Source organism: Anser anser (assembly GCF_964211835.1).
Source record: "Anser anser genome assembly, chromosome: 22".
NCBI lineage: Eukaryota > Metazoa > Chordata > Aves > Anseriformes > Anatidae > Anser > Anser anser.
In genome coordinates this window covers 3,963,939-3,976,442 of record NC_139743.1, presented here as the reverse complement: position 1 = coordinate 3,976,442, position 12,504 = coordinate 3,963,939, and the positions used below count along the sequence as shown (strand labels likewise).

The following is a 12,504-nucleotide window of genomic DNA, read 5'->3' as shown; positions in this document are numbered from 1 at the left end:
ACACAATGTTCGTTGACTCCCTTACGCCAAGACGTATTATTTTGCAACTCTGTCCGTGCTGTTAAATCATGAACTGGGGCAGTGGGTAGAAAATGCATCTGTGATGAAACTAGATTTTCTGTTTTGTGTGGGTTTCCAAATTTTGAAATGTTTCTTTATTACGTAATAAAATGTACTTTGGGAAAAAAAGCAATAATTTACTACAAAAATATAATTTCTTTGGAAATTTTCAGATTTTAGGAGGCATAAATTCTCATTTGAAGTACCTCTCTCCCTCCATTCAGAGAGACAGAGATAAGTGCTGAACTTTACTGCCTCAGTTAATTACATAAACTTTGATGAGCTGAATCCAGGCTACAGACCATGAATGATAGTATTCACCTTCTCCAAATACCATTTGCCTTGATAAAGAACAGAAATTAATTGCATAAGGAAGCTGAAAATATATTTCTACTGATATGAATTCTCTGGATAGTTTACCAGAATACAGTCATGGCCCAGTTGCTAAAATAACAACTTCTGGATTAACCTGCACAATAGAGCCAAGCCATACCCAAAAACTCCAACTGGTGGGATCCCAAACGTAAAACTCTACAGCGCAGATATCCACACCTGTGCTGCTTCCCCTCAGCTCCTGTGCCAGGTGTCTCTGATCTATTGTTGGAACCTGCTGTAGGATGGGATTAACCCAGATGAAATTAATCTCACCCTTAGCGTGCTCCGTTGAGGATGTCTTTTCCTCTATTTAAACCTCAGCTTTCACTCCTGCTCTTTTCTTGGTGCTGCCTGGCAGTGACTGCCTGTATGAAGAATTTATGTAAAACAGTGTAACTGTTTCAGCCTTTGCTTTGATGCTCATCTTGGGGAAAATCTGAAGAGAACACGTTGAGGTATGAGTACCTGTAAAGGTGACTTAAGAGCAGTGCTGATTACAGTGAGCAAGAACCTGAGGTGAGCCACGTGCTGGGGGGAGTTTTAGAGGACCACCAGGGTCCTGAGCTTCCATCCAGCACCTTAAACTGGGAACAGGGTGCAGTGAACAAGGCAATGTCAAGTTTTGGGCTGCTGCTCTTCAAATTTCTCGGTAGCAAATTTGTGGCAGTCCCAGAACTCGGGTGTCCCCCATGCCTCAGAGCACCTCTGCAGGGTATTTTCCTGCAGCCCTCAGGGAAGGGCTTCCTTCAAGCGGTCGGCTGTGTTGCAGAAGGAAGAGGTGCCTTGGTGAGCCACGGAGGCTTTAAAATCCACCTTGTTTCTGGAGTCATCAGGAGTGCTGCCTACAGCAAAGGCACAAATGTAACACTCCTTGATCTCAGTTGATAAGCTATTTCTTAACAAAACAACTGCAGGCAGGTTGTTCCTTGCTCACTGTGACTCAATCATCCTCACGTATGTTCCCTAAATAAGGTGTGCTGGTGGGTAGAAGGGCTGCGGTGATGGACAAGCAGACAGACAGGGTAGGAGTCAGCAGCCTTCCCTTCAAGCCAGCCAGGCGAGCACAAAAACAAGGCTCAGGCAGCTTTGACAGCTTCTTAGCCACAGCGTGCTGCTAAAGCTGCGCTGAGAAAGGCGGCTGTGCTGCAGAACGGAGCACAACGCATTGCAGGAGGATTTGTGCGACAGGTAAAACAGGCCAGAGCCTGGGTGGGTTGAAGTCCTCCTGATGAGAAAGGCTTGTCAGCCCGGACAGCCTGGCAAGCTGCTGACACCAAACAAAGAGTCATACAGCTATGAGGGGTGAGAGGCAGTGGTAATCCCTTTCTGACTTCAAAGATATTTTTGAGCCTCTTTGCATTTTTCTGGATTTTTATCTTGAGGCTGTGATAGTGATGCAAATAACGTGGTACATGTTATGGTGAGTTCCAGAGTAGAAGATGTTAATTACAGGTTAAATGTGCAACATATTCCCAAGGAATAAGCACGTTCTATAAGTCATGTTAAAGGTGCTATAAATAAACAATTAGAAACAATTCTGCTCCCTCTGAATAATCTGACCTTTACTTTGCAGCAAAAATAGGAGCTGGGGCTTGGATCAGGCTGGGTGTGTTGCTTAGCAATGGGGAAGGGTCAGCTCCAGCCCTGTCCAGAAGAATAGGGCAAAGCTCTCCCTTAATTCCTGAGACAATGCACAGGAGCATGAAGAAGAGGTTTGGGAACCTTTAGGTTTCTATCTGAAAGTCACTGATAACAGCAGAAATAGAGCGACACACAAGCAGGAAAGAATGAGGGTGAAGTCACCGTGTCACTAACGCTACAGGGAGTTTTTGTTCACCAAAATGGCACACAGATATGACCCTGGGAGTAGTGTTGTGAAATACCTGGCATTTATCTTGACCATCCCTCTTACGGGGCTATCACTCAGCCATTAGTGAATCACTGCCGTGAAATCTGCAAGGGGAGTTGGGATAAGGAACTTTGGAAAGATTGTGTGAACCTATTTATTCCTATAACATATCCTGTATATGTATATAGTATAACACCGTGGGCACAACTGCAATGTTTTGAAAACTGGGTAAAATTTGACAATGGCTTTTATTTTACGTAGGTCCCCAGTTACACATAATGAGCAACTCAGAGGATTTGTGTCAAGTGGTAAGTGCCCCGGAGAATGCTGGCCTAGCTGGAATTGTGGTTGTGTGAACGTGGCCCTTTGGTATTTCTTTTTAAGAAGTGGCTGCTTTCTTAATACTTGAAGCATGCACATGTACATTTAAAGTATTATCTCACTAAGGAAATACCAGCCGGACCCCAGGCAGATAGTCCTTTGGCTGTTGTCAGAGCTGGAAGACAGTTTTGGGGTAGGATTATTTCAGAAAGCATGCTTGGTCAGAAACAGAAGATAGAAGCTTACGAAATTAGCCCTGTGATTTCCTTTCATGACAACTTCCATAACCGTTTTGGCATCTATAAAGTAAATGCTGACAACAAACTTAAGCTCATTACAAATGGCTATATTTAATGGCCTGATTATATGGACGTATCTGACTCTTAGTAATACCGTGAAAGAAATGCATTGTAGGTATTGATTGCTGGAGTAATTATGAGTCACTTCCTCTGATGGAGTGCTTGTGCCAATGGAGGTTAGGATGCCCAAGGGGCTGTTTTAGGTTAAAAAATGGAAACAGAAAGGAAGGGTGCTTGTAGTGTGGCAATGATTTCCATTCAGAAAACATCTTCACAAGCTATCTTGTCTTTGAGTAGAAAAGGAGTCAGATCCCTTTCACTACAGAACTTAGAGAATAAGAAATCAAGGTTAAAAATGTCTAAAGAGGGCTAGATTCTATACATCTGAAGGCTTTGTAACATTGTCTATACTTGAAAGAACAAATCTTGGATTGAACTGTTGCAAGAAATATGACATGCAATAGCCTCGAACATGGTTTGATCTGGGACCATCTATGTGGTGTGAACGTTCTGTGCTGCTCTCCTTTCAAGAAGCGATTTTCACAGGTAAATAACATATTTGGGCCCTGCTTTCTCATATGGAGTTTCACACAGCTGTTCTAACTGGCATGTCAATGAAAGCCAAACTTTTCACTTGGTACATAAGAAAATAAAGCAGGGTGGAGAACTGTCCCACAGATGCTGTCAGGGAAATCAGCTCGCTTCTGGGTCTTTGAAGGATGCTGAAAACAAGTAATGAAGCTTCAAGTGGTGATCCAAGAAGCACTTGAGAACAAAACAACTCCTTGATCTAGACCAGAGGACAGAGATTTTGCTGTAAACCAAGCCCTGCTGCTGAAGTCGCGGGGTGAGCTCGCAGCCCAGAGCGGTGCGGTGGGTAGCGGGAGGTCAGCGATGCCACGCGCCCGTAGGAGTCGGCTAAGCTGCACGAGCCCCCGGTTGTTCTGCTGTCAGCCTCTTAATTACCAACAATATGGCAATAGGGCTTTCTGCGGAGTGGGCAAGGGGGAGGGGAAGTCATCTTTTGTTGTTCCTGAAAGCAGGAGGATGGAATTAAATGCAAGACTGGCCTTTTGGTTAATGGTTTCGACTGAGGCCCAGGAGATTTGTTTTCACTTCCTATTGGCCGCGGATCTCCTAGGTGGAAGCACAAGGCACATCACTAATGCTAATTTCTCAATGTGTTCGGCCAAGTTCCCTTTCTTTGCCTCACCTACTTAGGCAAGATGCTGTCCTGAGCAGGGGCTGCCTTTCACTGCGCTTTTATCAAGCACTTGGTTTGGTTCTCCTGAGTGCTCTGCTAAAACAACAGCTTTGGCAAACCCCAAGTTTATACTGGCAATCCTCAGCAAGAGTAAAAATATACAGAAATATGTAGTAATAGAAAGGAAGATGTAGAATCTCACTACTTAGCGAATGGGTGCTGATGGAATGCAGTGACATCCCCCCAAAGTACGTTGCGTTTAGGTGTTAGGGGATGTTTATCCTCTTCATGAGAATTAACGAAATATCTTATCCCCAAGGGACAAACTGACTGTTGAAAAAAATTACATGCAAAATCAATGTTAATTTCTGTTTTGTGTGGAAACGTGCTTTTTGTCTTTAAGCACAGTGAGTAGAATATTGCTAACACAGTAACAATGATTTCTCGCAGACAAAAGGAACAAACAGTGTATGCTGTACGTCTGAACACCCTGTTATCCAGCCCAAGGCAATCACCTCTTAGCAGGATGAACTATTTTACAGAGGCACAGAGACTCCTAGGTTTGATGTGAAGGAGTTAAGAAAGGAAATAACTGGGAAGTAAAATTTTCAGTGCGTGCAAAGCTTTGGCACTGTAACTGTGCTCTTGCTTTCTCTAAGTTAGTGAGAAGGTAAAAACATTCCAATTGCAAGGAAGTTACCTTTTCCGTTTGGCTTCTTATTTTTTAATTAAGTTGGTGAGGACACTTCCAAAGCTCTAAATAGAAGCTTTCAGATATTTGTCAGGTTTTCTGAGGGCACCAGGTGACTAGAGAGGTACCAGGTCTCTCTTAGGTCATGTCATGTGTTGAGATGGCTTGCGTACAGCCAGTGATATGCATACATCTTAAAACCTGTGGCTTGTCTGAAATTGTCTAATGTCTTTCTACTTAGAAATCCATTCATATAGGGGAAAAAAGCCACCCCTACAGAGGCTAGCATAACTCTGCTAAATGCAGGCTCTTTCTACGTTTATCCTACCTGACTAGGATCTCCAGGTCATCAGAGAGGATCCTGGCTCCTAGCAAGTATTCTTTTTTTTTTTCCCCTCTCATAATAAGCACGGCCCTTCTCCAAAAAGAGCTGGTGCTGCTGTGCAGATGGTAGACATCTGCAGAAGAAATGCATCATCTTCCATCATCTGCTATTACTCATGTTACTACTATCGGCGCAGAGCCATTTGTGTTACCTAACAACCACCTCATTAGGGACGAAACTTCCTTCTGCGAAAAGTACTAGCACCGCACATCCAAGGCATGGCTCTAATCCTATTTTGGGAACTTGATTAGCATTTATGCTAGCCTAAGCCCTTTCACTTCGAGGTATAGAGATATCAACTGCCACAGCTATTAATGTGAAATGCTTCATAAAACAGACAATGTCCTCCAAAGGAATGAAGTGCCTGTCTACATCCTTCCAACCAGGTGATTATTTAATATTATGTTAACTTGGATCCAAGATTTACATTACAAGAGGAGCAGTGATAAAAACTGGCTTTGAAAAGCAAGGGGAGATTCATCAGACCAACCTTTGAAAGTCATAATCTGGGTTGAATATGCAACAGCTGCAGTGGCATCATTGGGGATTCTCTAAGTGCTTTTGGCCCCTGCACATCCCACCAGGCTGATTATGGCAAGGACTAAAATACTAATGGGGTACTGAAGGGTTTCGTTGCTGGACTTTGTCATCCTGGATGGGGCAATTACCAAAATGTGCCTATCAAAACCTGCCAGATCTGATTCCAGGATGTCTTGATCCAGTCTTTATTACTAAAGCGGAGGATAAATTCAGTTCAAGAACAATGATCCTGCCTCACCAGCAAGGATTTTTTTAGGATGTTTTCTTTCTCACTGAATTTCAGCACCATCTTAAGACCATTATGCAAAAATAGAAACACCACTATTGTCATTTTTATCCTCTACAATATTTTTAGAGCAATGTAAGGCTGAGATAATACAGAATCAGAGACTGAGATTCTATTACCAGTGCTATTCTTCTGTGCCTTAAATCCAGTTGTAACGGAAGATGTTGAGGAAACAGAAGGCATAACCCTGAAAGACAGGAGGAAGATGTTGCATGGTTGCATGTTGCCTTAAGCTGTGCTCGGGGCTGATTTCTAAATGGAATTCTTCCTTTTTCTGTTTGAGCCACTGCCTACCCATGAGTTTAGACGCAGTCAGCACAGCCCTGTTCACTTGCCTTGCAGGTAGAGGAAAGCTTCGAGCACGGGGCTGCACGCACTGACTGGGAAGTGGGCGCAGTTCTTTAGCTGCTGATGCAACTTGTACATTGTCACATGGCTTGTCCCTCAAGCCAAGGACAAAGCCCCCCGAACACTGTTTAAGAGCAGGGTGTAAGTAACAGAAATTTAGGGGAACAGTGAAGACTCCCCATAGGAAGCAGAAGACCTCCTTTTGGGCAAGACTGAGGGATTATGAGAACAAAGCAGTTTAGCACTGTGTTTTCAAAGCAGAAAAATCCCCAATAATTGTCAGTCTTAACAGGTTACAGTGCAGATGGGTTTTCTCCAAAAGGCACAAGTATGCACTGTGTGCCAGTTATTCAGCAGCATGAAAACTGTTTGCACGGCTGCTACCGCTTCTTTAGTTTTTTCTTTACAGAATCATGTTTTCAAATTATTTTTTCCCCTATACTTTTACTTTCTCCATCTCACAAAGGTTCATGTTTGCATTTTATTTATAACTTGCACCCCCCTACCACTCATTGTATTATTCTCTCTCCTACTACATCATCGACTTGCACAATTTATTCTGCAGAAGTGCGAAGACTTGTGTTTTCCAGTGCAGCATAGGGAAGACAAGCAACTCTTCTCTTTCTTGCACATAGCAGCAATTAGGGAGAGAACTTAATTGGTGGACCTCATGACCTGTGATTGTTCAGACCATCATAAATTCCAGTGCTTTCTTCAAGGACTTTATTTACTCACAGAACAACCCAGTCGCCAATCCTCATTTTAAGAGTAAGACCAAGTGTAATTTCTTTGCCTTCTGTCAGCTCATAAAATTATTTGTTCTCATAAAAGTCTGAGCCTTATGTCTGAGCAACACATGACCATCCAGTAATATCCCAACAGAAGGACCCGAAAGCACATGAAAGAAAAAATGAAAGCTGCTTGTGATGTATCAGCAACATTGCCCAAGAACAAATAAATGGATTTCCTTAGCCATAGGGTCACCTGGAGCCCTCTCTGAGCAACTTAGTTTTAGGGGGATTTAGAAAAGTCTTTTGATAATTATAATCATAAACTTCTTTGTATTTCTATTTGCATAATAATAGCTGAAAGAAACAGCAATTTGGTACATAGCTGCATAAAATTTGTCCTTGTTTCATGTTGCAACTACAGAAGAGAAAAATCTCTTGAGTTTTCCTTGTGTGACAAGGGACTGGTTATATCAAGGGCCAAGCTACCATTGTTAGTGTTACAGAAAGCAAATGAAAAAGCTCTTGAGCAAATGATTAGATTTCCTTCATACTGAGACTGTGGGTAAGAGCTATGGTGGTTTTTTGGTGTTTTTTGTTTTGTGTGTTGTTTTTTCTTTGAATGAAAGCTGATGGCTTTAAGTAGATTGGTAGAGGAGGGAAAGCTCTGAAGGGTAAGCCACCATTCCTATCCCTCCTCCATGGCTTATCGAGCACAGAACGCCTCACAGACATGAAATCTCTGTCTCAAAAGATTTTGGAACTCCTCAGGCACTGCTGGGAGGTAGCAATCAAGGAACAAGGGTTGATGAATGGGATCTTGGACTGCTGGGTTCTAGTCCTACCTCTGCTGAGGATTCTGGAAGTAACATGAGTCAGAACGTGGGTTGGGTACCCTAGGATTTTATGTCCCCGAGTGTCAGCACACTCAGTACCTCTGCCCTCTTCCAAGAGGAGCAGGAACCACCCTTGCAGTAAGGGAGAAGAAGGGTGAAGGGTCATAAACGGCCCTTTTATGCTGCCTCTTGCAAAACCTTTTTTTTTATTATTACCACCATAAGGGGGCGGGAGTACTGTCATTAAGTTGCTAAGTAGACCCCCCCAGTCATTTATACGTTTCGGATCCACTTGTATGAAAAAAATCTGTTTATTCTGGGTCTAAATGTGAAATGGAGCTCCGTGTTGCTAGAATGTGGTTTCTCATAACTTTCATATGTGCTTGAAAATTCCTGTCAGGCGTATTTATACTTTTTAAACAAAAGCAGGTTGAGGGATGGATTTTTCCAATTAAGATAACCATTTCTTACTTGCTACCAAATGTTTAGCTAGGGACACCCTAATGCTTTAGTCTCTTCTGTTCTAATTTTGCATGTACTGGTTTTACACATGTCTTACTCCACATAATATGATGATGGTGAGTCTTCTAATTAAAGTTAGTATAAATAACAGCAGAACTAGGACAGCTGTTCTTCTAAAACGGGTAGGTATTGGTGCTGGTTATACCGCTATCATTTAGAGGCACTGGGTGATGCCCTGGTTAATTGCAATGCTCCAATTAAAACAGATTCTAGTAAAGGCATGGGAAGAGTGTGAAAAAACAGGCAGCTCATCCTGATGCGCTCTTTACAGCCCCGTTACTTTCTGTGATTCTGATCAGCTGGGAGTCTCTCTTTTCCAAACTGAAACATCTGAGTGACTGTACAAATTAACACAAATTAAGAATATTAAGATGAGACATGCACTGCACGCTGTAAGTGTAATGGTTCTCTGTACAGAATTGTGCACATGAAATTTCAAATTTTAACTCCAAGAATGAAAGTGTTTTGGAGATAAGAAGTGTGGCAAGTAACTACCAGATATTTTCTAAAAATGCTGTTAGTTTGTCAATGACATTTCCATTGTGAGTCAGACTGACAGGCTATTTTCATGAGGTTTCTTTCCCATGATATTTTCACGAGTAGGTTAACAGCAGGCATGCACATATTTCTTTGTTCTGTGCATGGAACTATTACCTGCTCACACAGCTGTAGCAAGCGAAATCCCAGAGCAGGACAAATGTTGAGATCAATGTCAGAGTTTGTGCCAGGTATGTAGATAAGACACATGTTTTTAATGCCAAGATTCTGAATTTCTGAATCGTAACTTTCTCTCCCAATCCTGATGACTTCACCTTCATTCTTGTGGTTAGTGACATCACCAGAAGAGCCTTAATAGTTAGGTTTGTGTGTCATATTGCTTAAAGGAGGAAGGGAAGATGCTATTTTCTTTCCCCTTTATTAAAACTCTTAAACAAAAATCAGTTACAAACAGAAGGGTGTTTGAAGGGACTATCTCTGCTTGCATAGTCTATCTGTGAAGAGGAGTATTGATCTGAGGTGTGTTTTGCACAGTGTTATGTGTCACGATAAATAGAATAGAATAACATTTTGACCAGAGAGACTATTAAAGTGCGTTTCCTTGGTGTGCCACTGATGTACACCTACAAATAAGTAATGTCTATTTTTGTGGGTTATATACCTGGGTCTAACAGTTCTCACAGAAAAACGCAAGTAATTTTTTTGTAGATTACCTCTGCTTAATGATGCTAGCATAAGGGACGGGTTGATGAAAAGCATCAGCAACATACCCACCTGCCTGTACAGCAGTGCTTATTACTGTCCTATTGCATCAGGTCTGAATCTCGGGATTTGACCTCAGCAGCGATTTTAGATAGTACGCTTTTCTTCACAAAGACCGACTATGAAGTATAACTGTCTCTTCTGTTTATTTTTTTCATCTTGACAGCTGAAGTCCTCTCTTCACCCCACACAATGCTTTGATGGCAGAGAGAATTTCCAGTGCATCCTGTAACAACCCTGCCTCAAACAGCAACCGGTGAGCAGTCACGTCAAGAAAAGGGGAACGCTGGCTTTTGAGTCCTTTTGCCGTCTCATGACACTGTGAAATGCCTGCATAGCTACAACTCTGCTTCATTTCTTTTCCCGCTTGCAGAGCAAAGGTAGCATTAGTTTCATAGACACCACTGCTGCTGGTTTTAACCCAGGGAGAAAACTCAATCCAAATTTACCATTCACTTTTGTTTCTGTCAAGAACCAAATGAAGTCAACAATCAAAACCTGCCTGTGTGATTTGCCCCCCCCCCTTTTTTTTTACAGATTAAGCAAAAAAATGTATGGCCCATAGACTCTTGTTAACTGATGTAACATTCTCTACAAGACCATAGCTCAACACATGCAAGTAATACTTTTTTGCAGGTATACTCTGACTTTTGTGGAGTTGACTCAAATTTCATGGAAAAGACTGACATGAACAGTTGCAGCTTCTAAAGTAGTATTATAGCCTCATCATTCAATATATAATGACCTGTGCACTCCCACGATCTCTTATTATGAATGCTATAAATGTAATTTTTATGAGGTTGCTACCTACATAGATGCTCTTTGCAGTGAATGGAAAGAAACAGACACTTGTGTAAGGCCTCTGGGAACTAGAACTAACTCTGCAAACTGGTTCTGACAGTGCTAATAAAAGTACGACAGCTCTGTCTCTTCTCTTTAGGAAATGATTGGGCTCTCAATCCTGCTGAATGGCGAGGAGTTTACCTAACTGCTCAGGGCAGAGGCAGATGTCCCCCAGTGCCAGGAATCCAGCTGGTGTCCGAAGACCACCGCATCTCACGAAACCACGTTTTGTTGCCTTCTGGGGGGACTTTTACAGGACAGGCTCATTACGAGAGTTGATGGCAGAGTTGAGGGAGCAGCAGATGGTTTGCCACTATGTTTTCCCACATTTGTCAACCAGCAGTTGAAAGGCTGGAGAAACAAGGTGGGAGTCTCGCAAGATGTTTTGGTGTGATGGATGGCAGGGATCCTGCCTCTCTGCTCTACAGCCACCAGTTCATTTAATCTGCTACGGGTATGTAATAATTGATGTACGCTCAGTATGCTCTTCATTATAAGAGAAGTACCTTGTGTGTACCAGAATTGGCTTACTTATGTCAGGATAGAAGGCACTGTTTCTTTGGAGGGTTTTTATCCCAAACACTGAGATGTTGGCTCTTTGTTACCAACATATATGACCTGAAAAATGTTCAGTGACCGCTGGGACCCATCCAAATGAGTGACCTTGTGTTACGAGGGGGGACACGGAGCCCAGGACTGTGAGGTGTTGGGGGCTGAGGGGGTTGGAGGAGCAGGGGGCGGCCAGGCACCGCACGTGGCACGGCGCAGCAAGGTTGCTCTGCGGATAATCATTGCAATATGAGGCCGTGGGCTAGGCGGGCCAAGGCAGCAGAGCAGGCATGTTTTCAATCAGATCGCAATAAGTAATTTTGTTGTTTCTTCTAGGGAAGCATTTTTATAAAATGGAAAGGGGGAAGGGATCTGTCGAACAGAAAAGAGTTAAACCGAGAGAACAGGCTCTGGCCTGGAGAGATCCTTCAGGCCTGCAATAGGGATGTGCTAGAATGGATTGATGATATTAAAATAGCGTTGAAATACTGGTGATGTATAACTGTACTTAGAGGATATTGTCTTTATGTAGGGTATCTTGGGCCTGGATGGCTTATAGCTGTCACTTTTCTGTCAAAGCCTTTGCCGGCGGGAGTCCTGATGAATTCAGAACTGTCCATTCGCGGCGTTTCAAACTTCATTTTAAGACAGAAATTACGACCTATTAACCCTCCCAATTTATTCTGCACGTTACCACCACAGCCCCCTTCACGGGGAGCGCTGGGGGGGGGGGTGGGCCGCGCTCAGCCCCGGGCCGGCCGCTCCGGCTCCGCGCTGCTCGCTCCGCGCCGGGTTTTGCAGGCGGCCGCCGGCGCCCACCAGTCCCCCCGCGGCGCACTATTTGAGGCGGGCGCGCGTGGAAGGACACGGCGGCGCGGTGCCACCCGCCGCGCGGGGCCGGGCGGCGCAGGGATCCGGGCGGCGGTGGTGCTGCGGCCGCCTGTCAGTCACGGCGGCGGCGGCGCCGGGAGGCGGCCGGGGCGCAGCCGGCAGAAGGCGGTGCGGGGACGACGCGCGGACCGGAGCCCGTCGAGGAGCGGCTGGGGAAGACGTGAATTGAGACGTCGTGGGGGGTGGGGGGGAGAAAGGAGAAAAATAAAATAAAAGCCTTATTAAAAATCCGGGGGGAGATCCGAGAGGCGAGCCGCGCTTCTCCCGAATTGCAGGAAAAGGTGCAACGGCCGCCGTCCCTCAGCCGGCTGCGATGCTGCCAGCCACCGCGCTGCCCTGGACGTTGTTTCTCCTCAGAGCCGCAGGTACGGCGGGGCGAACAATGGGGGCGGCCGGGCGGTGGTCGCGGCCGTGTGGTGATGGAGGTGGCGGTGGTGGTCGTGTGGTGACGGTGCTGGCCGTGAGGCGAGGGGGGCGCAGCCCCTGAGGGGCTCCCGGTGCCCGTGAGGGGGCTTTG

General features: G+C 44.5%; 1 protein-coding gene across 7 annotated transcripts in view; it reads left to right on the top strand.

Moving 5' to 3' along the window:
- Positions 1 to 740: 740 nt before the first annotated feature.
- The window catches only part of NCAM1 (neural cell adhesion molecule 1), a 125,701-nt gene continuing 113,937 nt past the window's right edge, over positions 741 to 12,504 (top strand). The window contains exons 1-3 of one of the 7 annotated variants that reach the window (XM_083808445.1): positions 741 to 890; positions 9,871 to 9,960; positions 10,645 to 12,352. In XM_083808445.1, the coding sequence (XP_083664571.1) occupies positions 12,301 to 12,352 (52 nt within the window). In that variant the 5' untranslated portion in view covers positions 741 to 890; positions 9,871 to 9,960; positions 10,645 to 12,300. Of the gene's footprint in view, positions 891 to 9,870; positions 9,961 to 10,644; positions 12,353 to 12,504 lie in introns of those variants that run through there. The other 6 variants (XM_083808440.1, XM_083808443.1, XM_083808444.1 and 3 more) reach the window with 6 other exon arrangements.